The sequence below is a fragment of the Colletotrichum fructicola genome, assembly GCF_000319635.2.
Source record: "Colletotrichum fructicola Nara gc5 chromosome Unknown KSG_Nara_v1_contig10, whole genome shotgun sequence".
In the NCBI taxonomy this organism is placed as follows: domain Eukaryota; kingdom Fungi; phylum Ascomycota; class Sordariomycetes; order Glomerellales; family Glomerellaceae; genus Colletotrichum; species Colletotrichum fructicola.
This window is the reverse complement of record NW_027094060.1, coordinates 2,300,332-2,324,485: the sequence shown is the minus strand read 5'-3', so window position 1 is coordinate 2,324,485 and position 24,154 is coordinate 2,300,332. Positions and strand designations below refer to the sequence as shown.

Here is a 24,154-nt window from a genome sequence, read left to right as displayed (position 1 = left end):
TCGAAGCTCCTACTGTGAAGCAAGGAGATTTCTTCTGCGTTGACTAACGGATCTGAGTTTACATATAGAGAAAATTCGACAATACCGGGCTTGATTTCGTTCGGATCTCGGCGAAAGTAAAGACCCCCTTCATCATTCTCTGCACCCAAAGCCGCAAAGCAAAGAAACGCACTCCTGAACACATTATGCATCGATGATGATTCCCGATTCCAGTCGGCCTCGGAGTCTTGAAGAATGCACAAGCGATCTATCCATATGTACTGTAACCCGAGCCGTTCCAGAGCCATGAAGGCATCTTTGAAAGTCTTTGGTAGACAAGAAAGGGGCTTCCCCCTTGACAAGTCTGTCAGCGTGGAAGCCCCAAGCGTGAGATCCGGGTCCCAATATTTAGTTCCCCAGCAATGGCTTAGGGCGGCGTAGTCCGATCCAGGTTCAACTTCCTCGCGGACAATCAGGCGAAAATTCCCTTTCCGCCGGTCGTGTCCAGTTTCAGGAGACGTGTAGGGATAAATGTCGACTGGACTTTGCATAAAGTATGATTATCGGCGCAACTTCTCATCCAGTGCTGGATGGTAGCCCAGGTACTCGGAGCATCAGTTGATTCGAAAATCGGGTTGTGGATCTGACGTTGAATTGCTGTGAATTTGAGTTAGCTCTGTCGGTCGTTTTCATAACATACATATAGCCATGCTCGAATCATACTAACTTGAATATGGCCAGAACTCGCCATAGCGACTGAAAGATTCGTTCTCACAAATGATATACATCGTGAGAGGCACGGTGTGTGTTGCGGTGCCGAACTTGATACTGAACAAGGTGAAATATCCGAAAGTAGCCATATACTCCGTGTATTCAGTGTTGACCCGCAGAGAACTGCATATCTTGCAACCTTCTCCTCCCGATTTTAAAAATGATTTGGGCGTTTTATGGTGCCCATATGCATATCTTGAAGGGTTGAATCGTTTGGTCGGATCAGGCGAGTCTGAATCAGTACATGAGCAAACTAGTGAGACACGGCACCTGAGAAACAAACATCTTACTCGTCGCAAGCCTTTGCTTTTGGCTCTCAGTCAAAGGCATAATATCTGCCGATCTTGCCCACTACGTCGACCGACAACGCGTAGGGATCGAGGCAACTCCTGAGGCATTTGAGACACACGGAGCAAAACATGTTGTAGAAGGGCGGTATTCAATCGGAAATGGGGCAGTTTGAGAGAGAATGAACGAGATTGTGATAATTCTCGTTACGATGACGGATATTCACGAGTCATGGACCATTCAATCTAAGCCACCTGGCGAGTGCGAACCAACACCCTCGACTTCGTCATCGGCACTGGCAAGTGACATAATCTTGCGGATATTCAATGTGACTTGTAGCTTGGTGTTCTGAAAGATAATCCGCGGTATCAGCTCTGCGCTTTAAGCCATCCTCTCATTCTATCTCAGAGAGCATAAAAACCTCTCATCACCACTAACGAAGGCTGTCTTGTATTTAAGGAAATCTAAAACAATTATGAATTTAGTGTTATTGCGTAGACGTTTCGCAAGTGAGGTGGTTCTAAGCTTGTCAGTACCTTAGCGGCTGAAATCAACCTTGAAGGGGTAGACAGACTGGGGGCACTTCTGCCTTCTTCTCAGAGGGTACCTTCCCCATCTGATCTCTGAGGCAATTCCAGACAGCCGCGCCAACTCCTACTTCAGTCTTTGCATTGACTCAATCGTTACCACTGCATCTCCCAAGGATGCCTCGATGGCTGAGGGGTTAAGCAGCAGCATGAAAGAATGTCCAGATTAAGGAGCTCTGGGAAACCGTTGTTACGACCCGATATGCAGGAATAACAGATAACCAACCCACTTAGGCAGCGGGCGGCTAGGACAGGACATTTGTACTGCAGGATCACGGGAACAACAGGGACTCACTCGGTAAACGGAAGAACTATGGTCCAAGTCACGTGACGATAAGATAACGATCATATTGGATCAATATGATCCAACACAACTTGGGGGCCGAACGATCATTCTGGATCAGAATGATCCAGATCGACCCAAGGTACAAAGGAACATGTTCGGAATTAGACTTGTATATAGTATGACCCTGAGCCTGGCTCATGGTCAGACTTCCATAGCTCTTCAGCAATCAACTTAGTATTCATCCTCACGGATACTCTCAGCTTACCTTCACTGCGACTTACTTGTTGAGCCTAAGACTGATCACCTTAGCCTCTGAAGACCGATCTACTACAGCCTACCACCTGCGACCCAGACCACGACCAAGTGTACTGTTATTACGTCTCAATCCCCAGCTTCTGTTAGCAGACCCTACTGTCGGATAGCTGACCGTAACAACCGTCTGGAAGCGCTGGATGGACACTGCCCCGAGGCAGTAGGGCGTACTTGTTTCTTCTTTTTCTCTCTGTATTCTTTTCAGTTCCATATTCACATTCGCATTACGTGCTCATCATCTTTCATTTCTCAACATTCTTTTTCTCCTCTGTTGTTATTGCATCTAGGCATATCAAGCTATAATTACAAGCTGTAGTGACAGCACCTAGGAGCTTTAAAAGGTGCGTTTTCTACGTGAGGTTAAAAGAAATGGTACTTTGCGCTAGAGCACTAGGCTATTGAATGCAGAACTTATGCTGCAATCCATACGTTAGTGCGCGAGGTTTTCCCTAAAGACGACAGTTTTAACTTAACACCTCACAATATAACAAATCTTAGTTCTCCTGAACGCCTTATTTCTCAGCAGATACCTTCAACTTGCCCTCCTTTATTTTACTTATGATCTACTAAGACCTAGACTCAGTCTAATAGCATAATCTTAGATTGTTATATGCAAATCACTCTTACCCTAAATTCTATAGAGTTTTGCTTGCTATCTAGGCGGATAACACTTATACTAGGCCTAGTAGTCTGTTTTAGCTAAATAATTTTACTGTTATTATTATCTTTATTATCCTTATCATCCCTATCGTCCCTTTCTCTCTCCCTCTCCCTCTCCCTATCCCTATTGTCGTCGTTGTTATCGTCGTCGTCGTTATCGTCGTCGTTGCTGTTGTTGCTGTCGTCGCCGTCGATATCGTCGTCTATGCCCACTACCCACCCGGATCGTAAAACTCATTCCATGACCTGTCCCAGCTGCCCAGCTTGCATGTAGAATTGTGTTCTTTGCAAAGCCCGAAGTGAGAAACCCACCTGTGCACGTTTCCAACTAGTAAAAGTCGCCTCAGTTTCCCAACTAGGAGAGCTTCACCGCTTAGGGAAACCTTATACTATTAAGCCGTCCGACGGAACCTTACACGATGCCGACGCCCATTACACAACAACAGGAACCGGCCGTCCTTTGGAACATAAATAGTCTCCGTGATACCTCAATTGACCTCAGTACTTCATTCGCCATCGTTCATTTTCCAATTCAATCATCAAAGTCGCTCGCTGCAGCTCTGTCAACATGCGCGTTACCTCCTTACTCGTTGCTGCGGTTACCTTCTTGGGCATTGCCAGCGCCAAGCAATGCTGCTGTGTTGAACCTATATACAATGCATGTGTTCTTGCGGAAGTCACAGACGACACGTGCGCTACGAGTGCTTGTCAAGCTTGCAATTGCTAGCCGTCTACCTCGTGAGTTGAAAACCCGTCTGTTACCACGATCCCTTACAACTAATACAGAATTTGCAGTATCACCATATTCTGGATTTGGATCTTCATAGTAGCTAAGGCGGCTGGAAGTCCGTTGAAGATACCTGTCTAGCTAGGCAATTTTGAGATTTGAGGGGACAGCAACCTGCAAGCAACGCGATAGATTACACATCCAATAGACTTGTGCCATTTGAAACACCACTGACCTCCGCTGTATATGCAAGTAGTTAGCGGCTCTGAATGAATTCACTTGGTCCACACCATTTAGCTCCATGCTTGGCACTGCCCTCAGCGCGAGTCATGGGCGAGGCGCTATGTACGGCATGTCAAAGCTACTAATGGTGTTGACCTCAGCGCGCACGGGTGACGTCAGTTCTTGTAGCTCCAATATTTCGCTTTTCAAGTTGTGAGATGAACTATCTACACCAGGAATGAACCAAAGATAATCTAACATGGGGCTGCCATAGGCGATCCCTTGCTCTACCATATACAAAAAGAGTGCCTGGAAGGATACACAACGCTCAACACAACCGGGCTGTATTCCTTGAGCGCGATTACTCCGCCTTCACTCCCTTGGCAGAAGTTCTCACTCCAATTCCAAGCACAATCAAAATCCGAACCAAGACCATCGGTGCCGTCGACCAAAAGATGACCCAATCCTCAACGGTCCACTCTTGGTACTTCAACCAGACCTCCCAGCCCCCAATGGCCTGTGCCGATCCGTGCATGTAGGCCGCGTCGCTCAGGAGCATGCCCGCACAGACGACGCGCCAGAGATTCAGGTCATCGAAGAGCCGCAGCACCACGCCCTCCATGAAGGCGAAATAGAGCCATCCTCCGCTCAGCTGGGTGAAGAGAAACTGCGTGTGAGGCGCGTAGGTGTGCGAGTTGCGCGTCAGCCCCGCCTGATACTGGTTCGGCGCGTGCAGCGTCATGACCGCGCCCAGGATCGCGAAGATGGGCTCGACGGTCATGATTGTGAGCTGGTAGATCCCCGGGACTGCGGATGACCCCTTGATGATCGCTTTTTGCGGTTGTGTCGCCATCTTGCGCGTTCCCGTGTGGTGGCTGGCGTATGTGTGTCGTCGGGCGATCTGTTCGTTCTTTTCGGTTGAGAAGAGTCTTATCGCAAACCACGGTCGCGCTCGATATCGCGATGATGAGAACTGGCCCTAGCTGCAGGTTGAAGGTGAGATTTGGCCGTCTTTGCGATGAAGGATGCAGCTAGAATGAGATGGAATGAGATGAGAACAGCTCTGGAAAATTCCTCCCTGCGCCGCTAGCTTTATCAATATTGGACTGTCGAAGCTTAAGTAGCTCGGTGAAACACGTAACTCGGAACTGCCGGCTGCGGGGTCACTTGTGCGAATAATCCGAGACGACTCGACGAGTTACATGAAGCATCCTGGCAAGAGAGGCGTGGTTTACCAGGAGTGCACGGTCTGTGAATTTCCCAGTGATGCCCAATTGAGAGCGCCGAAGCATAATAAGGCTGCGAGGGCATAAATGCATAGTTCTCCAGGATTGCCTGATTGGGCATCGCAGCTCTTGGAGCTTGTCCCGAGCTTTTGGTCTTTGGTTTGGCAATGATGAGCGAACTGCTGTCAACTGACTGGCGTTCGCCTCGCACGCACGGCTTGAGCTTAAGCTGACATGAGACGAGCTGCCGGACTGCATGAAGAACCTTGCCGAAGGATTTCCAAGTTGGTGAGGCAATGGATCGACGGTGTCGCCGAAAGTGGAAGTCTCGAGTCATTGTGGTATCAGTCTGGCGAGATGGATTGCTGGTGGTGAGTTCTTCGTGGGGGTGGTTGTACCGGTGGGATGTTCACCAGCAAATGAGATTGCGACTTTACGAGACATACACGGCAGTTGGTTGAACAAGCTTATTCTGGGCAGTTACACAGCGTTTGCTGATCTTTGATTGACAAAATATGACGTGGGCAAGGCTCTTCTTTCCGATGTCCCCAAAACGACCAAGCCACAAGTCCCATATCGGACGGCAATGCTTTGGTAAATCAGCGCTGACCTGCCCATTCACGCCTACAAAAGGAAGCATTCACCCTCAATGACAATGGCATTGAGCCTGGAAGTTACTTCCTGCTGCGCCTCCAAATCCTCAATCACGGAACCTCCATCCACTCACGATACCGACCATCACTCGGTAGTTTGCCATCGCTCCGCGCGACAGAAACATCATGCTCTAATTCTTTTCAGTGGCTCTATCGGCCTCTCCTGCGCTATCTGCCGTTTTGTCGTGCTCAATAACAACACCAGCCTCTAGAGAAGTCTCTGGAGCTTCGGGATTCCTCTTCTGTTCGCGCAACAGGAGGAGTCTGATGCTGATGACCGCAATTATCGCGGCGATGATGAACCCGAACGTAGCGGGGAAACCACGTCCTAAGTGACCAAGCTGTTAGCGGACGCAGAACAGCTTTGCGTCAATCTTTCGCGACTTACTGAAACTGGGGGCCATGGTTTGAGGGAAAATCACGATAGGTAGCCAGGCGTCAACTGCATATTGCATCCCGTTCATGCTGCTAATGACCAGTGCGCGTTCTTCGTTGTCGCCAGCGCAGACTTCGTTGGCCCAGGTATAGCTAAGAATTGCTAATCAGTACGGAGAGGCTCCTTGCCGAAATTGATTTGATATGCTTACAACACTGCTGTCATCAAATGTATGCTGCTCGTGAGGAATGCGGCCTCTTTCAGGGGAACACTAGCAGGCCATACAGCCAAGATGCCGTTGGGTATGAGGCCCAGTATCTATTTCGTCTATCAGTCAGCATTATCCCGATATCTTCACACAAATGATACGGCGAATGCGCGGCTTACCAAAGGTATCAAAATCAACGCAAAACGGCTGCCGGTGTAATCAGACAAAAAGCCCCATAGAATGACGCAAAAGGCCATGATCAGCCTCGAGCCGGTAGGGATCACGTTTCTGTCAACGACCGAGTAGTTTTCCGATTTGAGCCAGATACCGAAGTAGCCGCTGGCTTGGCAGGATTCGCCATACAGCTGCAACGTCCTTATCAGCAACCTTGGTATCGCATCTGCACGACGCCTGATATGCACTCACCACATAACCCAGCACGAACGCATACCACCTCCACTTTGATAAGACACGCTTGAAGGTAGCAAAGGTCACTCCTGCAGGTGCCGCCTTGCCAGCCTTTTGGACTCTCTCGATAGCCAGCTCGCATTCCTTGGCGGTCAGGAACCTCGACTTCGTGGTGTATGGCGTATCGGGGAGGAAGAAGAACGTCGCTAGACCGACGGGCACAGTCATACACTGGGTTAATCAGTATCGAGGTGAAATTTCACGGATCTTTTCTTCGACTTACTCCACAAACGATGTATAGCCATCGCCATCCAGACAGACCATGGGCACCATCAAGACTCTTGTACACTGCTGCTTGAAGATATCCTACAAAAAGGCTTAGTCAACAATGTTGAAAGATAGACGTTTTCATCAACACTTACCTCCAAAGGCAGAGCCAAGGGGTGCAGTCATGTGAAAAATGGCCACTCTCTTAGCAAGCTCCGTCTTCGTATACCAGCTCCCAAGCACGTAGAGCAACACGGGGAAGAAACTGCTTTCAAAGAAGCCCACGAAGAACCGAAACGCATACAGCTGGCTGGAGCTATGAGTGCCAGCCTGAGCAAAGGTGAAGACCCCCCATGCAACTTCCATACAAGCCAGCCAGATACTTGGTCGGATCTTCTGCACAATGAGGGTGCTCGGCACTTGCATGACGGCATACGCGCAAGTGTATGCTGTCTGGGCGTAAGTGTACTCGTTTCCGAACATTCTCAGGTCTTCCTGCATCCCCGATACGTAGGCATTTGCCAGGTTGCCTTGGTCTAGGTACTTCATGAAGAACCCCAGGCATCCGATGGTGAGGATGGACCAGTCCAGTTTTCGGAGAAGGACTCGTTCTTCATGGCTCTTGAGATGGGTGTCGGTATCCCAAATGAAGGAGCGGAAGGACCGCGAGGGTGATTTCGTAGGTTGCGATTCCGCCATCGTCTAAGCGTGTTGTGATGCCGCGAGGGAAAAGTGCGAACGCCGGTGTCGACGGCAGACGGCTTCAAAGGCAGCAGTATGGCAGCATATGTATGTCTTCCATCGACACTAGCTTAGGTTGCGCAATCGGAGGAGCGTATTTCAGACGGCCGAGGCATGTCTGCCATGCATTGATAGCACCAAACATGCCTGGATGCCAAAGGCAGAGCCGGACCATATCCCCGATGGAGGCAAAGCAGCTCTCGCTAGACATGCCAGAACGTTGCGTTCTTGTCTCTTTGAGTATGGCGCTGCAGAATCTCGTTGGTGTTGGGAGGTGTCGGGGGCTGTCCGACGGCGTCGACCAATCGTATGTGGTGCATTATCGTGGGGTCGATCGGCGGATGTAAGACGACAGAGTCGGGGGTGATTGCGAGCTTATCATCCATGGCAACACGGCCACAGTGCCGGCTGCTATTCGGGGGTATTTGCGACAATACCGATAAGAATCCATTCAGACGTGTATTTATGGAATTCAATCCACGAAAAGGCTTCTTACTCGGAAGGTTGTTTTCTCGCATGCTGTATGCACGTCGCACACACCCAGGAGCCTTTTGATGTCGACATGTAAGAAGCTGCACAGTGCCCAACACCCTCAACATTGTATCCATCTTCAGACGGACTTCATTAGATGAACTCCCTTATACAACCGGATCGACTGTCACCCGACTAAGATCTTCTCTTGGGTTTCTTGTGAAGGCCCCGTGTGTTCCCGTGGCTATTCCAGTACTGCCTTCAGTTGCGCCAATAATAATCCCATAAGCGTGGTTGAAGTACAGAACTATGGCCTCTTGAGCCAAGATTTGCCCTCCAACGTGTCACTTTCAACAGTTAGCTTAAGCTTACAGACCATGTCTGCGCTGACTTAGCGCTTGTAATGACATAAAGCTCATGTTCACTTCTCGACGTGTCGTGCGATTTAACCCTGGACAATTACAATTTATTTGCTGTATTTCGAGCCTAGATCTATTTTTAGAGCCTCTACAAACAGCTGACTATAGGTATTTATCGTTATTCTAACTAGGTAAGGTACCTAAAATCAAGAGACTGCCTAATCTTCCTATGTATGCGCAGCTATGTTTCCTATGCACTTGACTACTTATTGAAAGCGATAAAAACGATAGCGATAGTAAGGGCGAGGATAATTATAGCGATACTAATGAAGATGATAGAAGTGAAGATGAAGAAAGCAACAAGGGTAATAACAATAACGACGGCGACGAAGAAGACGACGAAGAAGACGACGACAACGAAGAAAGCGACGACAACGACAGTAAAGTGATTTGAGTATAGCCACAGGCAAAGTAGTCGCTCTGGCACAAGAACAATAGGCGATCTCAAACTCAAATGGCTTTCCTGCTTCCTGCTACAGTCTTGAAGGGAAGAGTAGGTATCACAAGAGCGCTGGAACGAATGAAGGGCGAGCTTTTGTTATGTCCATATGATTAATGTCTTTGCCACGTCTTTTATCAACATACTTGGTAGGTAATATTTACAAAAGGGGACTGCTATCTCTTTTATGGAGACGGGTTTAACGTTTTATTTTGTCAGCAGCTTCCACTTCTTGTCGGCTCCTTCGAATAATGTGCACGAAGTTCGGGCATTACCCACGGTTGCTTCCTCTGCAGCAAGATCGGATCACTCTCTAAGGGCCCCAAGGTGGCACTTCCACTGCGAAACGGGGGTGGTTGCTGCAAGATACACGTCAACCTGGGCCAACACCTTTTTCAGAGGCTTTGATAACTTACTCGGCATTCTTGACCGCCTTTTCGGGATCCTCCAAAGCAAATTGCTTGCAGTAGTCGACACCATAACCGTAGTCAGTAGTGCCCAGAACGTCTCTGAAATGCGTCGCTTCATGGATAATGGTGCTAGTAGAAATTGCTTAGAACTTCTCTTATCTAGGTAAGTGAAAGATATTGACTGGATTTGGACTTACTCCCATTGGTTGCGATGACGTCCAGTAGGCGGCAGCAGTTCTTCGTTGAAGTACACACTGCAAATCTTCACGTCGCCATAAGTACCACCGATCGTGGCAAACACGACTGAGCTGGTGCAGGAGCAGTCATATCTGAATGTCGTGGCCAGATCAGGCGCGAATTTCTACGCGATTCGGTCAGCATGCCCTGGCATATTTGATGCTAGATAAGAAATTACCTTGAAAGCGGTCAACACACGGTTGTAACGCTCGGTGCTAAACGTGCCGTACCATGTTGTCTGGATGTCGCTGCCATTGGGGTTGGCTTCCAGATGGTCAATAGCTGCATACGACTTGTTCGTGGCTCGCTCGATCGCCGCTTCGAGAGTGGCTATTTGAGTGCTAGAGCATGAAGTGAAGGTCGCGGCAAAGGCGCCAGGCACGACGGACAGCAAGCTGCCCAAGTGAAGAACACGCATATTGATCACCTCGAAACAATAGTAGATGGATCAAGGTGTTGATCATGAGATTCTAGAATGCCGCAAGGTCGCGTGCTTTGTTTTTAAGGTTGCGGAGATCTTCTTGACCGTCAATTCTTGGCAAACATGCATTAGGAAGGTACACAATTTTCGGGTTGCATTTTCCATTTGGAGGCATCATGCCGGGCGGCTGTACCTTTTCTCGTATCGCGCCATCATTTGAGCATCCATTGAACATGCAAATATCCTATCTCGATCAATTCGGGAAGTTGTCGTAGAGAGCGACGCATCTCAGGCCTTGGTCATACATATTACAAGCACATCCGGGGCGCTCATGTAATACGCGGAAGCCGTGTCGGGGCCCCGGACGTTGGCGGACGGAATGCGCGTGCCGTCTCGGAAGGCGCCGGCAACAGGCACGGAAGCTAGCCAGACTCAGCGGGTTTGAAGGGCTTCTTTCAATGGCCGTATCGACTCACGTTGGTGCAGTGGACTGCGCCAATTAAAGGGGCCTGTTGACCTATTGTAACAGTCATTTAAGCAATGCAGCCAAACAGTAAGTAGTATTGGGTATGTAGGAAGAGGCATAGCACACCGAACACCCAGTAATGAATCCCGTCCCGGACAGCCCATGACCAAAACGCCCGCTGATCGGAAAGTCTTGTAGACCTAATATGCCACTCAAGATTCAAGTCTTCTTCGTCTTCTTCCACATGCTCAGAAACCAACCTCCCCCGCAAATCTCTCCATCACTGCTCCCTCTACAGGGTGCATTGCAATTCCACGCCGGTGAAAGTGCGTCTTCGCTTGGCGCTGTGCTGGAACAGTAGCACTCGCCCCCAGTCTCGGTACCGAAGTAGTCGTAATCCTTTTCGCAAAACGCCTTGCATTGTCGATTCGTCTGACTGGTGGTGTAATTCTGGTACGCGTCGCGCATGGTTCTTTGATCGTTATCACGATAGCAGCCAACGTACTCCCAATCGGAGATCTCGACCCAGGTCGTGGCGGCTGCGGATGCTGAGGCAGTTCTAATGAGGCCTTAGCTGGGTGACGCCAAGCATGTTTGGGTGTTGTCGTTAATAACTCACCTTGTACCCCCATTTGTTTGTTGAAGGTTCTGTATTTTTGCATCCTGGTTCGCTATCATAGCCCCAAACACGCCAGCAACCATCACCAGCATGGCCGCCATAAAGCCGATGATGCACCACAGCACGAAGACTGGTTTCCGGGCACCGCATATCCTCTTCTCTGCCTTGAGTGTCGTGGCCGCGCTGATTTGTGTGTATCCTCCATAATACTGGCCATCGTACTGGTGATCTATTGGCCCGCCGACAATCTTGTCGGAGTGATGCACGGGATGAAGGCCGTTTTCGATGTAGGCGTTCTCAACATAAGCAGGCTCCGCATGCGTTGTATGTTCGTAAGACGCCATGATACCGCCGCCGGGGAAATAACCTTAAAAATTGACCTCTATATGGCGACCCAGAATTGAAAGCCAGAGAAGGATTGTTTTGAAGAATTCCGATTTTAAGATCAATCATAGGAGGAGTTGAGATAATTAGACCAGAGACATGGAGGAACTCCGGTCTCCTGCAATGCGGGAGGGTGCATTGAAGAGGCGGCTTAGACCCATTCCAGGCTGCAGCAATAGGTCCCCCGCGCAGAAAAACGCCTGTACAGCTGCTGGGAATAGAAGATTAACCCCTGCGCTTCTGCTCAGCCTGTCCCTAAGCGAAAACATCCGGTCAGCACTTATCCAAAAGGGACGGTTCCCCAGGGTCAACAGCATGGGTTTGGATCGTTCAATCGTTGCCTGGCTGCAAGATTTGATTACAGCAGTAATATCTCTAAATATATGGGTTGGTTGGTGTTTGCCCGTCTTCCAAAACATGCCAATGCTCACAGCGTGGCCCCCAGCGCTGGCACAGCCACGCGTCGCATTCTCATCGGATGCTCCATGATTTTTGCATTTGGACTCAGTTCTTCATGATTTTACTAGCACAAGACATCTGCAGGATTTAGAATCCATTTGGCGCCCTTCGGATTGTCAGCGCGATTCGTCTCCGCTGCGGATAGATCTTGGCCGTCAGCATCGGTGTCACCAACTACCCGAAGCAAACGTGCGTGACCTCTCCCCGGGTTTCACGCGGGAGCAATCGGAACCGGCGAGCCTCGTGATAACTTTGCAATTTCAGGGCAAACACTCTTGAATTAAGGTAAACAACTCGTATGTGGGTTGAAATCAGTATAAAATGCTTGATCCATGATTTCATTCTCGATTGCTCATGAGGTCAGACCCAACATTATTTCTTTGCATCTACCATGCCATTCTTCAAGCGTAACGACAACATTCTCATCTTCTACTTGGATGAGGGTCCTCAAGAAGCTCAAGCAGTTCTCCTCATTCCAGGAATTACGTGTGACCTACACGATTGGAATTGGCAAGTTCAATTTCTTCTGGAACACGGATTCCGTGTTATCACTCCAGATCCTCGTGGCCAGGGCCGCTCTTCCGCTCCGGCGCCGACTTCGGACATCAAGGCCTATCCCGGGCCGGATGCGGACCCTTCAATCATCGACTACTACCCACAAACCGCTGCACAAGATTTCATTGCACTTCTTCAGGATCTCAACATCAAGTCAGTCATCTTGATTGCTCATTCTCTTGGTACTGCCATCGATTACCATCTCGCGTCGGTGCGTCCCGATCTCACCCGCGCCATGGTCATCCTCGACCCGCTCCATTCCGTCCCCGCTGCCACTGCGGATGAATACCTCACCGATCCTACAAAGGTACTCCAAAACTTGGCCATGCTCTTCGGCCCGGATCTGTACCCTTCAACAGTGCCCGCCTGGCATAACACCTGGATTGGCAGGCGTGCCGCGCAGGGGGATATGGGAGTTATCCTAGCACAGTGCTCGGCTTGCTTAGGAGAACCCCAAGGAATTGGTCGACGGGAATTGTCCGTCGCACAGCATGATGAGAAGATTCAATGCCCACGCCTGACGCTGGGGAACAGCGAGTTCTGGGTTAGCACGGAACGTAGTCACCTGTCCCCGAGCACAGAACTCGACGAAGTTGGTCTCGTGGAGGATTCAGGACACTGGTTCTTCCAACTGAAGAGTGAAGAAGTAAATGAGCGACTCAACAAGTGGTTCGTCAAGATTGGCGTCTTGTGTGACTGTTGAAGTTGAGCTTCCACGTAGCTGGATGCTGTGTATGATAGATAGATGAAGACAGAACTCCACTTCAATGTTTTCTGCAGCTTAAACAAAGGCGTAGTCAACCCTTACTACTTAGGTAAGAACAATTACGGTTTATGGGCTAAAGCCCATCCGCTGACACAAGCGAAGAAGCGTCGACAACAACAAGTACACTCTCCGCCAGCAAGTGTCGCCACACATGAAAGTATACTCGGAAAAATATGCCCAAAAATGCCGCCAAGTGACCAACATATTTCTCTTGTGTCTCGTTCAACGAACCTTCCGCGCCTGTTGCTTCGAGAAAGATGCCCATGTCAACTAGCAGAGGCTTACAGCTCGTCTCGATCGCGAAGTTCATGCTGTCAACGAAGACCATGTAGAGTCCGCAACACGCGACAGCTATTGGGTAAAGATGAAATAGCTTCCTCCGATAAAGCATGTCATCCGATATGCTCAAGGCAGTCTGGATATACAAGGGAAGCAGTGCCAGGGTTTGCGGGAAGTCCCTGCGCGGGTTTAAGGGGGACCAGAAAATGAGGGGGCCCATGAAGAGACCTATGAGGATGGCGAGCACGCTCCTGCCCTTCCTGATAAATCCTGACCATCTCGGTGTGAAGCACGAGACGACAGGTAGCAAGTGGAAAGCGTAGACTGCCATCAATGCATCCCAGGCAAATAGATGCACCAGAAAGGCAGCCAGAAAGCGAAGGCTGTTTAAGAAACCTCCTAGTTGGCATTGGCTATTGCATATGTACTGGGACATCACAACGCCCAGCGTTCCTCCAAGCGCCCCTGAAATCCCTGCCAAGATTGTCATGTGGAGGGTGATTGGTAAAAGCGATAGATGCCAGGGAACCAGATGCTTGCACCAAAGAACAGCATTTATGATCGAGACCGGAAATACAAGGCTCACCAAGGTCATCGAAATCGCCAGTACGTGATTTATGATGAGCTGGAGTAGCCACAGACATCTTCCCATGCAGTATTGTAGTTGTGATATGTACCCTTTTGGGGATTGCCTGACGTTGATTTCGAAGACAGGGATGTCAAGCAGTTTTCTCTTCGTGACTTCGAATTGAAGGCAAGAATCCTTCAACTCCAGAGACCACCTTGTGAACCTGAGCGAACCCGTGCGTTTCCACGAAGATATCAGTTTATCGGGCGAGACGTGTTTGGCGATGCAGTACTCCAGATGATACAGGTCACTATTCGACCTCCAGGGCCACCTTCGGGGCCAGATCCAGGAGCCGAGATCTGTATAGGCTGACGTCTTGGTAACTTTGACGACAAGGGAGAACCTCTCGTTCGAAGCTTTTGTTTCGAGCTTCATTCCGGCAATTCCAAACCGCGAGCTGGAGATGGTCTGTGTTTCGCGTTCGGAAACCACAGGTACTAGCGTGTCCGCTGCGTAATGCTTTGAGTCTGAGTATCTTTCGAGAATTTCCATCTCTGGAGGCAAGCTGTTAATCCAGACGTACCACGAGGGTACGGGCTCTGTATCATAATTAGGACGTATCCTTGTCTTCAGAAGAATCCTTCTCATGGGCCATTGATGCCAGGTGTGATGGCTGACTCTCATGGCCGAAAGCGGGCTCCTGGAATATGCCCCGCCTTCGTGTACGTCGAGAGGAAGAGCAAGAAGGCTCCAGGGGTCGTTACGCAGCCGACAGGGAATGATGGCGTATGGCCAGGTGTTGTCTGACACCGGCAGTTCAATTTCGAGGCCACGGCTGGTTGGGGTCCAGTCGAGCACGATTTCGCATTCGACGATGTCGTTGCAAAGCAGGAAGCACCCGGGGCTTGGAGCCAACAGACCCATGGGCAATGCGTTGGAGTGGGGTTGCTCGGGAGCAGACCAAGGATGCCCCATCCCCATAACCATCTTCATTGCGGAGGCCCAAGAAGAACTCGGTTCAAGTTCATCAAAGGCCAGAGGCCGTCCGTGCTCATCTGTCGGGTTCCAAGCGAGGAGTGTCGAGTCGAAGCACGTCTGCAAGATCTGCTCCTGAAGTCTGAAGAAGGCCTTCTGACCCTCTCCGTACATGAGAGGCATATTGACCCCAAAGATACCTAGGAGGCAGTATGCAATATCTTCGACTCGGGTAGTCGTCCGCCGAGCTGCCCAGCTCATTCTCTCTGCAATACTGGCCTCTGTCAACAATCTCAGGCGGGTGTTTTGCTCCGATATCGAGGATTCCAGGTACGTCCGATCGATGCCTGTAATATTGCTCACGGAGGCCGCCGTGTCCTCGCGGCTTGCGATCAGAGTCCAGTCCGACGCGAAGAAAAGCAACTCTCGAGGTGCGAGCAACTCCTGTAACGTCCATCCTCTTGTGAACCAGCGAGAGTTCACGAATGCCGGATCAGTCGCGTCTTGGGTTGCCGGTACATCGGATAGGTATGCGAAGCAGATTTGTGCATTTTCGTACCATTTGAACATGGAGTTGATCGACTCCGACAGTTCCGCACTACTTGTTTTTTCGATACAGCAGGTATCGACCCACACATATCGAAGACGGTATTCCAGGGCTTTCCCGCATGCCTTGATGATCTTTGGATAGCCAGCTCTGTCTTTGATTATAAGATCTGCAGGGTCTCCGCTTGTGATATCGAGGCTCTTGAACTCTTGGAAGGAGACTTCGTCGCTTCCCCAAGTATGCGATAGGATGGCGTAGTCGGGAACAGCAGCGTCAAAGAACTCCTCAAGTTTGAGTGTGCGTGTGTTGATGAGCCACATGCTCGATGGTTAGCATTGAACTAACTTGGCCTCGTTGAAGACTTAGAATTGGAAGGCTGAAATATATCTGTTTGGGCATATCTTGTGGAAAGGGATGCCAAGAAAAGAGACAGCGAGCCGTGGATGCAGTGAAGATGCGCGTTTTGACAGCCACAGCCAGGCAGCAATCGGAGCTGAAAACTGAACCCCTGCCGCATGAAAGAATCTCATAGGCTGTGCATTTGCTTACCCCTGTCTAGTGGAACCATGGATATCTGGGCATGAAAAGGAGCTTCAGTACCTTAGATTCCATACTCGGCGACAACCCAATGCGTTGGACTTGTTGATAAACGTTCATCGTGTAGGTTATAAGAAGCGTGAAAGTTCAACGGTGAACTTGATGGCAAGATTTGTGTTTTTTTCTTTCGCTCCAAATTTTCAAGGATTGACCGACTAGCATGGCACCATAATTTCTAGAGACTGACGGTCCTTCTACCTTACGAAGTCTGTGTCGCAGGAAGCATGCGATGCTCTGATGGTTCGTTGAATACTTCAATTCCCACATAAACATTCATCATTGACAGAGGTACTAAAATTGCTCCAACACTTATGAAGCAACAACCGCCGTGCCATAAGGTATGACAAAGTAACGCCACGTCAATCCCACACGAACCATCGACAAACAGTGTTGAACATACTCAAGTAAAAAGGAAGAAGATGGTAAGCGTATGAGCGGTGCTTTTGTGAAAATGGTCTCACGAGGAGCGGTCTTTGAGGTAAGGCTTCACTTCCTGGGGGGAGTACCTAGTGATTACTGATTAAACTAGGCTAGGATCTCTTCAATCTATTCATATCATCTTTATTCCCAATTTCATCTCTATCGTAGTTATAATACTATTCGAATCCTCTCTGATGTTCAGAAGTGTCGGCCCGGGCAGCAAGGCTCCTGAATTACAAGTATGCTGAAGACTAGGGTGTTTTCAGTCCATGTCACTCAGCCGCGTGGGTTCTTCAGCTGCCCTTGAGTAACTTGATCGAAGGAGTGCGGTCTACGGGCCGTGAAAAGCAGGGGTTTTCGGATGGGCCGTAGAGGTTGGCAGGATGGGACAGCTGGCCATCAAGGTATGTAGCTATCTCTGTAGACGGCCCGGGGCGCCATGAGGCGTTCCAGCAGTATGGAAATTAGCCAATGCAAGCCAACCATGATCTAACTGGAAATGCACGTAGAAAAGCTTGTTCGGACCTCTTTAGTTATCAAAAGGAAGCATTTGTGATGATGTGAGTGACCTCAACCTTGGGAGCGCGCCCGAGACATCTTCTTGGCGCACAACGACATAGTTGGATAAGACTAAACCGAATGGCATCATTTTATCTGTGTCTATATAAATACTTCATTGACATATTTCATAAGCCAGGTCACACAATCTGGTATCGCTAATAGACTTTGGCGGCACTTGAAGATTGGAACGGTCTTCACTGCCGCACACCGAAATGGCCGGTCCGGTATCCCACTTATGCGGGGTTGTACCCCGGCGCCAACGCCGAGACTAGGACCAGCAATTGAAGGCACGGCTGATACAAAAGAACAAGGGTTCATATCTATCAATCAACAAGACCTCTCCGCTTTGCCCAGAATTTTGATTGCGTCTTGTTTTTTGCCAAGTGTATGCCGCCTCTCCGATTGACTAGCACATTCCTTTCCCGTCGTCTTGGCCCAGCGCCTCAATCGCGTAGCCAATACTGACAACGAGCTCACAAATTGACAGTGAGAACGATGCTGGTGACCAACACACGAGGCATTGAGTGCTGGGGAGCTGATGAAGACGATCATGTTTGCTGAAACGGCTCTCATCGGTTCATACGAACCGATCGCTTTCCTTCCGCGGGGGGCGGGATAAGATGGAGGGCTCTTGGGATGAAGCTCTCAGTGGTGGCGCGATCTCGCCTGTTAAGTCGTCTCTTGGCGGTACAGCACTGCAACGTTAAACATGCAGTGCTCATGCAGGCACCTAAACGAGCAGGCCTGCAGTGTGAACACGCATTCTCGCGAGGCGTTCAACGGGGCGTTTCTTCATCCATTCTGCTCAGACGAGTCAGTTCGAAAGCATGCCTAGGAGATGAAGTTTCTGTCTGCTAGAGTCAACTTCTTGAAAGTTACTTTTCAGGCTGTGCTTTCACCCTATTGTGTACATCGTCATGTTAAGCACCGACCTCATCACGGTGTGCCCCCAAACGTTATTGCGAATAAACAACGACACCCTAGCACCGTTTGGCATGCTCGTCAGCCACTAATCGAAAATTCCCCTCTCTTAAGGCTTGGCACCTGCCTGATGAAGCAACGATGATCCACTGCGCCAGAGAGGAAAAAGCCGCCGTGGGCCAGAAGCTGCCCTTGTCCGGGATCTTCTCCGCCCATTGTCATTTCTTGTGTTCGCCCCCCTGGCAGCCGACCTTCTCTCCGCGTCCTAGCAACAGCGGCATTGCCAACCGTATCCTTCACTCTTGGACCAACATTCGCAATTGTCCCTCGCAAAAGTCCTTGCCAAGACGACCCGACGTCGTTCACCTGCCCGAGGTAGCATCGCCCGGCCTGCATCGATGCCTCAGCACCCGGGATAACGAGCAAGATTCTCAGGGACCAGCCTCTTGGGATGTCATTGTGGCGCTGCGATGTACGTGCGTTTCCTCGAATTGGATCTCGCGGTGCCACAGCTTCTCGGCGCACAACCTTGCTACCCAGAGCTCGCCCGGCCACGCGAACCGGAGCTCTCCCCAACTCTGACTGCATTGTCACTGGATGTCGTCTTATCGCGCAATTACGCCTGCACGACGAGCAACCTCTTGGCATGCCCAGACGGCATGGGCCTCTGAGAACATAAATGTCCTGGCCTCGCCCGAGTCCATGTGCAGTGCCCTAGCTAGCTGATCAGTCCGCTCCTTGGGATCCATCCGAAGCTTGTCAAATATTCACCTTGTGCCGTCAATTGGGAACTTGGGAATAGCTTCCTCATTCACGATGAAGACCACCTCCGCCCTCGCCGCGGCGCTCTTCGCGCTGCGCTCCTTCGCGACCGACCCCCTCACCGCCGACAAGGCCGAGGCCGACATTCTGACCACGGAGTGAGTACCAATCCGTTCAATTGGCGTATCTGAACTTGCTCTAACGCGTTCCCCGCAGACTCGAGCGCAACCTCTGGAACCTGAATAAGATTGCCAAGGACAACGGCGGCAACCGTGCCTTCGGTCTTCCGGGTTACAAGGCGTCTTCCGACTACATCCTCGAGCGTGTTCAGGGCCGCTTTCACAAGCAGCTTGACACCAAGATCCAGTACTTCAACCATACCTTTGCTCAGACCCGTGAGATCAAGGTCACTGGTCCCGACGGCGAGGATGTCTACGTTGTGGCCCTTCAGTACAACCACCCGACCTCGCTTCCAGACGGCGACACTGCACCCCTCATTGACACCCCTGTCGATGATGAGCGAGGTAAGAGAATTCTCACCGTACAACTGCATGACCACAAGCTGACTCTAAATGCGCAGGCTCTGGCTGCTTCGCTGACCAGTGGGAAGGCATCGATGCCACTGGCAAGCTCGCGCTCGTCAAGCGCGGTGTCTGCGCCATCTCGGACAAGCTCAAGCTCGCCAAGGCTGCGGGTGCCGTTGGTGTCATTCTCTACAACCAGACTCCTGGCACCAACATCGGTTCTGCCACCTTGAGCGCTGAGAACCTGGGCCTGCTGGTGCCCGTTGGTCTCATCCCTCTCGAGGTTGCCGCGGCCTGGCAAGAGCGCCTCAAGGCCGGCGAGACCCTCGAGGTCACCCTCCTCGTCGATGCTGAGTGGGATGAGCGCGAGACCTGGAACATCATCTCTGAGACGAAGGAGGGCGACCCCAACAACGTTATTGTCCTCGGTGCTCACTTGGACTCTGTCCAGGCTGGACCCGGTGTTAACGACGACGGCTCCGGTACTAGCGCTCTCCTTGAGATCGCTGGCTCCTTCAAGAAGTACTCCGGCTTCAAGAACAAGGTCCGCTTCATCTGGTGGGGCGCTGAGGAGAGCGGTCTCGTCGGATCTCTCTACTACACTGCTCAGCTGTCCGAGGCTGAGGCGGACGCCATTCGCTTTTACTGGAACTACGACATGATTGGCTCCATCAATCCCGTCTACAACGTCTACCTCGGCGACAACGAGGGTGACAAGTTCGGCGCCCAGCCCATTCACGACTACATCGCCGCCCAGGGCAAGCCCGCCGCTTTCGGTGGCTTTGGCAGCAGCTCTGGTATGCACACTTTTCTAAAGTTGAAACTTTTTTGTTCATTTACTAACTAAAAAAAAATACTACGTTGGCTTCCTCAATCTTGGAATCCCGAGTAGTGGGATCTTCACAGGCGCCGGTGAACCGACCGACCCTTGCTACCACTTGGCTTGCGACACCCTCGACAACATCAACTGGGACGCCATTACTATCAACACCAAGGCCGCTGCCCGTGTTGCTGCTGACTTCGCCAATGAGCTGCCCGCGGGTCTCCCCCGTCGCAGGAAGACTACGCCTGCCCGCCGCAGCCGTGAGGCTATCCGCCGCGAGTTCCAGAAGTGGGCTCTCGCTGCTGAGCAGGCTGAGCACGCTAAGAGCTGCTCTCACGGCGATGACCACGTTGTTTAGATGATGCTTATGAGACGGCTTAGAAGCACATATTCTGTAATATCATGATGATACCTACATAGTGTTGAGAACTAAAAGAACATGAAGTCTTCCATGCCTTTCAGCCTGTGTAACTGTGGATCGTGAACCGTGAACTGTTGTCCGTATGGGATGAAGGTGTGACTTGAGTGAGCTGCGAAGCTGTGCGGGGTGGCGTCCCATTTTATAGACGTCCTAGGCATCCTGTGTGATCAAGGCTGATGGCGCTGCCGTCGGGGAACGTGGAGGACACGCCTATCCCCCTTGATGAGCCGACATAGCCTCACGGACTCCCTGAGATGCCCGGAACCGGGCGGGAAGCCGTGCAAGTCAGGTCGTTCGGACGAAAAGGCCGTCCGTGGTGCGTGGTCTGTGGCCAGCTCTAGGAAAAGTTGACAGTGGTCAAATGATGGGCCAATAAGGATGGAAAGGTAGGTCATCCCACGAATTATTCCCCACATCGTTAATACTTGAGAGCTCAGGAAAGCTGCCGGATTCGCATATCAGAATACGAGCATCCCTGCCATTTCCGCCAACATCAACGACAGCGCGGGAATGGGATACAAGAGGATGTCTTACATGAGAACCTCCGACTCTTATAAGACCATTGGCCTCAACGGCACTCTATTCATACTTCCATTGTCCTTGACTTGCAACATTCAACTACGCACTATCTTATTCTTCTTATCTTCTACGGAGTTCCGTCATGTCGTCAATTTTGGAATACGCCTCTAGGCCCGAGTTCACAGTGACTGTCAGCATCGGCATTTTGTACCTCCTTCTACAATTCATTTTCAGAGAAGACGGGCCTTACCCGGATTTCCCCCTGATAGGGAAAGCACCCAAAGACTGGTTCTACACGAAAACTCGGAAAAGATGGGACAACGAGGCACTCGACATCTTGAAGGAAGGCACGGCAAAAGTGAGACCAGCACCTCCCAAGTCTTAGAGCTTATACCAATAAACGCCTACATAGCTCAACGGACGCCCTTTCCAAGTTTTGAGTAACTTTGGCCCATCCATTGTGCTCGCCAAGGAATTTGCCAACGAGATTCGGAGTGACCCCCGGCTGTCATTCCGCGGGTTCATTGAGCGGGTACGAACACTCTTTCATTTGGAAAAGGCTCATCATACTTACTCGGGTTGGAACCTTGCAGCAAGGCATGGTTCAGTACCCAGGCCTTGACTTCCTCCACACAGGGCTCGAAGGCGACATCATCCAAGACACGGTCAGGAAGAATCTTACTCAGGCATTGGGTGGAATGACCGAGTCATTGTCCGAGGAATGTGCTTCGGTAGTTGACGAAAGTCTTCCGGCCGCTAAAGGTTCGTCGCTGCACCCCGAAACCACCTCAACATACCGAGAAGCTCACATGAGATAAAGACTGGAAGCATACAAAGTTCATCATGGGAGCAACGAACATAGCCGCCCGACTGTCGGCACTCGTCTTCTTGGGTGATAGGGTCTGCCACAGCCAGGAGTGGATCGAAATCTCCATCCGCTTTACGATCGTGATGATGAGAGCCCAAGAGCGCCTACGCACTTGGCCTGTGTTCACGAGACATGTCGTACACTGGTTCCTCCCCGAGATGATCTATCTGCGCAAGCTTGTGCGCGACTCGAAGAAGATTATCGAGCCCGAGCTGGCTGCTCGCCGGGCAGCACGGGGTGATGTCAAGAAACCACAGGATTCTCTGTCGTGGCTGGACGATGTGCGAGGAAACCGGTCTTTTGATGTGGTCTGCGGGCAGTTGTTCCTCACTGTCGCTGCAATCCACACTACTTCGAGCGTCATCACGGCAACTATGTACGACCTGATCTCGAGTGCGGAGTATATTCCGTTGCTCCGCGAGGAGATCATCCGGGTTTACAATGAGGACGGAGGTTGGGAGAAGACTAGCCTCTACAAGTTAAAGCTCATGGACAGCTGTATGAAGGAGAGTCAGCGTCTAAACATCCTTGGACCGAGTAAGTCAATCTTTAAGCGCTGCGATCTCTACCTCCTCAACCCGCGCTGTAAGTGAAGCGCATCGAGTCTAACTACCGGCAGACATGATGAATCGCTATGCGGAAGACGACGTCACACTCTCCGACGGCACCCTCATCCGCAAGGGCTGTCACATTACGATCCCGACGCTCCATATGCGCGACAAGGAAATCTTTGGCTCAAATGCCGATGACTTCGATGGGTACCGCTTTCTGCGTATGCGAGAGCTGCCTGGACAGGAGAACAAGTGGCAATTCGTAAGTACAAGTCCGGAGTTCCTGAGCTTTGGACACGGAAAGCACGCTTGTCCCGGTCGCTTCTTCGCCAGCAACGAGATCAAGATTGCGCTCATCCACCTGCTGATGAAGTACGACTGGGACATTGTTGGGGAGAAGCCCAAGAGCGCGGCCAAGGCTCGGTTCGTACCGGACCCTGAGACGCTTGTGGCATACCGGTCTAGGATACCGGAGATTGATATCTGAAGCAGTGAGATATGGCTCGGTTCATTTGGCGGATATGTAGAGATGCTCTCATGTACGGATTGGCTTCCAAATCAGTAGCGCACAGAAATAGACTCGCGAAACCCTATGTGAACTTCTCCGTTCTGTCAAGTCTTCAAGAAGACGACGAATTCTTGGCAAACCTTGATCCTATCACTCTCATTCCTAGTGCTTCGACTTTGATAACAAGGATAATTATTGTCATCATCGTCTTTATCGTCCTTGACTCCTTGTTGCTATCAACCTATATCACACCTTGCCAGATTGCAAAGCTCATTCTCCATATTTACAGCGGCGGTATCAACGCATTTAAACTCAAGCAGTTCAAGGAGTCTTCGGGGTGGGCTTTAGAGTCTCATCCATTTGTCCCGAAAGTACAGCGATACAGACGCAGGCTTACTTCAGCTTTCCACAAGCGCAGCGTCTCTGGCCATTGGCATTGATTGAAAAGATTGACTCGGAGGCTTTCCCCGCTTCATCCTATAGATGCCAGTGGTGCTAGACGTAGGTTGATGTAATTTAGTGGCTGTAGGGTTGAGAAGAAGCAGGGAAGAGGCAACCATAGAGGTAAGGCTCACTTGAAGAAGAGAGCAGCCAGGTTAAGGCACAAGAAACGACATCAAAGGCGAGGCCTGGAGACCGAACCCGGGATCGGGGTACAGCCCCGGGGTAGGGACCAAAAACAGAAACTACATGCGATACAGTCACGGTGATACGGATAATACATGTATGGGCGATGCCCCTGACCCATTGGACAAAATATCCGCCAGAATGCAAAATCCAGCGATCTGCTGTATACCAACTGAATCTCGTGTGTGAGTCCGCGTTCGTCGGATGCCTACTGTCTCACCGACACGTCTGCCATTCTCGAAACGTTGCAACGACCACAGAAGCAGCCGTCACCGATGCACCATGCGAGATGATCTAGGATTAGCGACCGCGGCGTGAAAGGAAAT

At 50.7% G+C, this 24,154-nt stretch overlaps 8 protein-coding genes across 8 annotated transcripts; 3 read left to right on the top strand and 5 right to left on the bottom strand.

Annotated features, from left to right (window-relative positions):
- Positions 1-4,193: 4,193 nt before the first annotated feature.
- On the bottom strand, positions 4,194-4,685 carry CGGC5_v016154 (uncharacterized protein; the record flags this gene model as incomplete). Its single annotated transcript, XM_032024700.1, has 1 exon — positions 4,194-4,685. One exon carries the CDS (start codon positions 4,683-4,685, stop codon positions 4,194-4,196), a length of 492 nt encoding a protein of 163 aa, XP_031878741.1.
- A 1,157-nt stretch (positions 4,686-5,842) lies between these two features.
- On the bottom strand, positions 5,843-7,669 carry FEN2-1 (Pantothenate transporter FEN2; the record flags this gene model as incomplete). Its single annotated transcript, XM_032024699.1, has 7 exons — positions 5,843-6,039; positions 6,100-6,239; positions 6,299-6,405; positions 6,475-6,660; positions 6,722-6,934; positions 6,987-7,069; positions 7,126-7,669. 7 exons carry the CDS (start codon positions 7,667-7,669, stop codon positions 5,843-5,845), a joined length of 1,470 nt encoding a protein of 489 aa, XP_031878740.1.
- A 1,684-nt stretch (positions 7,670-9,353) lies between these two features.
- On the bottom strand, positions 9,354-10,105 carry MEP (Peptidyl-Lys metalloendopeptidase; the record flags this gene model as incomplete). Its single annotated transcript, XM_032024697.1, has 4 exons — positions 9,354-9,399; positions 9,457-9,579; positions 9,648-9,811; positions 9,866-10,105. The coding sequence occupies 4 exons, from the start codon at positions 10,103-10,105 to the stop codon at positions 9,354-9,356; spliced, it is 573 nt and encodes a 190-aa protein (XP_031878738.1).
- Positions 10,106-10,396: 291 nt separating this feature from the next.
- On the bottom strand, positions 10,397-11,537 carry CGGC5_v016151 (uncharacterized protein; the record flags this gene model as incomplete). Its single annotated transcript, XM_066153471.1, has 5 exons — positions 10,397-10,530; positions 10,585-10,625; positions 10,701-10,752; positions 10,958-11,133; positions 11,194-11,537. The coding sequence occupies 5 exons, from the start codon at positions 11,535-11,537 to the stop codon at positions 10,397-10,399; spliced, it is 747 nt and encodes a 248-aa protein (XP_066007204.1).
- An 890-nt stretch (positions 11,538-12,427) lies between these two features.
- Positions 12,428-13,294, top strand: cpo-1 (Non-heme chloroperoxidase; the record flags this gene model as incomplete). The annotated part of the gene is made up of 1 exon (XM_032024695.1): positions 12,428-13,294. The coding sequence occupies one exon, from the start codon at positions 12,428-12,430 to the stop codon at positions 13,292-13,294; it is 867 nt and encodes a 288-aa protein (XP_031878736.1).
- A 777-nt stretch (positions 13,295-14,071) lies between these two features.
- CGGC5_v016149 (Vegetative incompatibility protein HET-E-1) lies at positions 14,072-16,046 on the bottom strand (the record flags this gene model as incomplete). The annotated part of the gene is made up of 2 exons (XM_032024694.1): positions 14,072-14,110; positions 14,223-16,046. The coding sequence occupies 2 exons, from the start codon at positions 16,044-16,046 to the stop codon at positions 14,072-14,074; spliced, it is 1,863 nt and encodes a 620-aa protein (XP_031878735.1).
- A 2,995-nt stretch (positions 16,047-19,041) lies between these two features.
- Positions 19,042-20,692, top strand: lpqL (putative lipoprotein aminopeptidase LpqL; the record flags this gene model as incomplete). The annotated part of the gene is made up of 4 exons (XM_032024693.1): positions 19,042-19,145; positions 19,204-19,511; positions 19,568-20,308; positions 20,418-20,692. The coding sequence occupies 4 exons, from the start codon at positions 19,042-19,044 to the stop codon at positions 20,690-20,692; spliced, it is 1,428 nt and encodes a 475-aa protein (XP_031878734.1).
- Positions 20,693-22,117: 1,425 nt separating this feature from the next.
- On the top strand, positions 22,118-23,180 carry easM-0 (Cytochrome P450 monooxygenase easM; the record flags this gene model as incomplete). Its single annotated transcript, XM_032024690.1, has 2 exons — positions 22,517-22,679; positions 22,762-23,180. The coding sequence occupies 2 exons, from the start codon at positions 22,517-22,519 to the stop codon at positions 23,178-23,180; spliced, it is 582 nt and encodes a 193-aa protein (XP_031878684.1).
- Between the last annotated feature and the right edge of the window lie 974 nt (positions 23,181-24,154).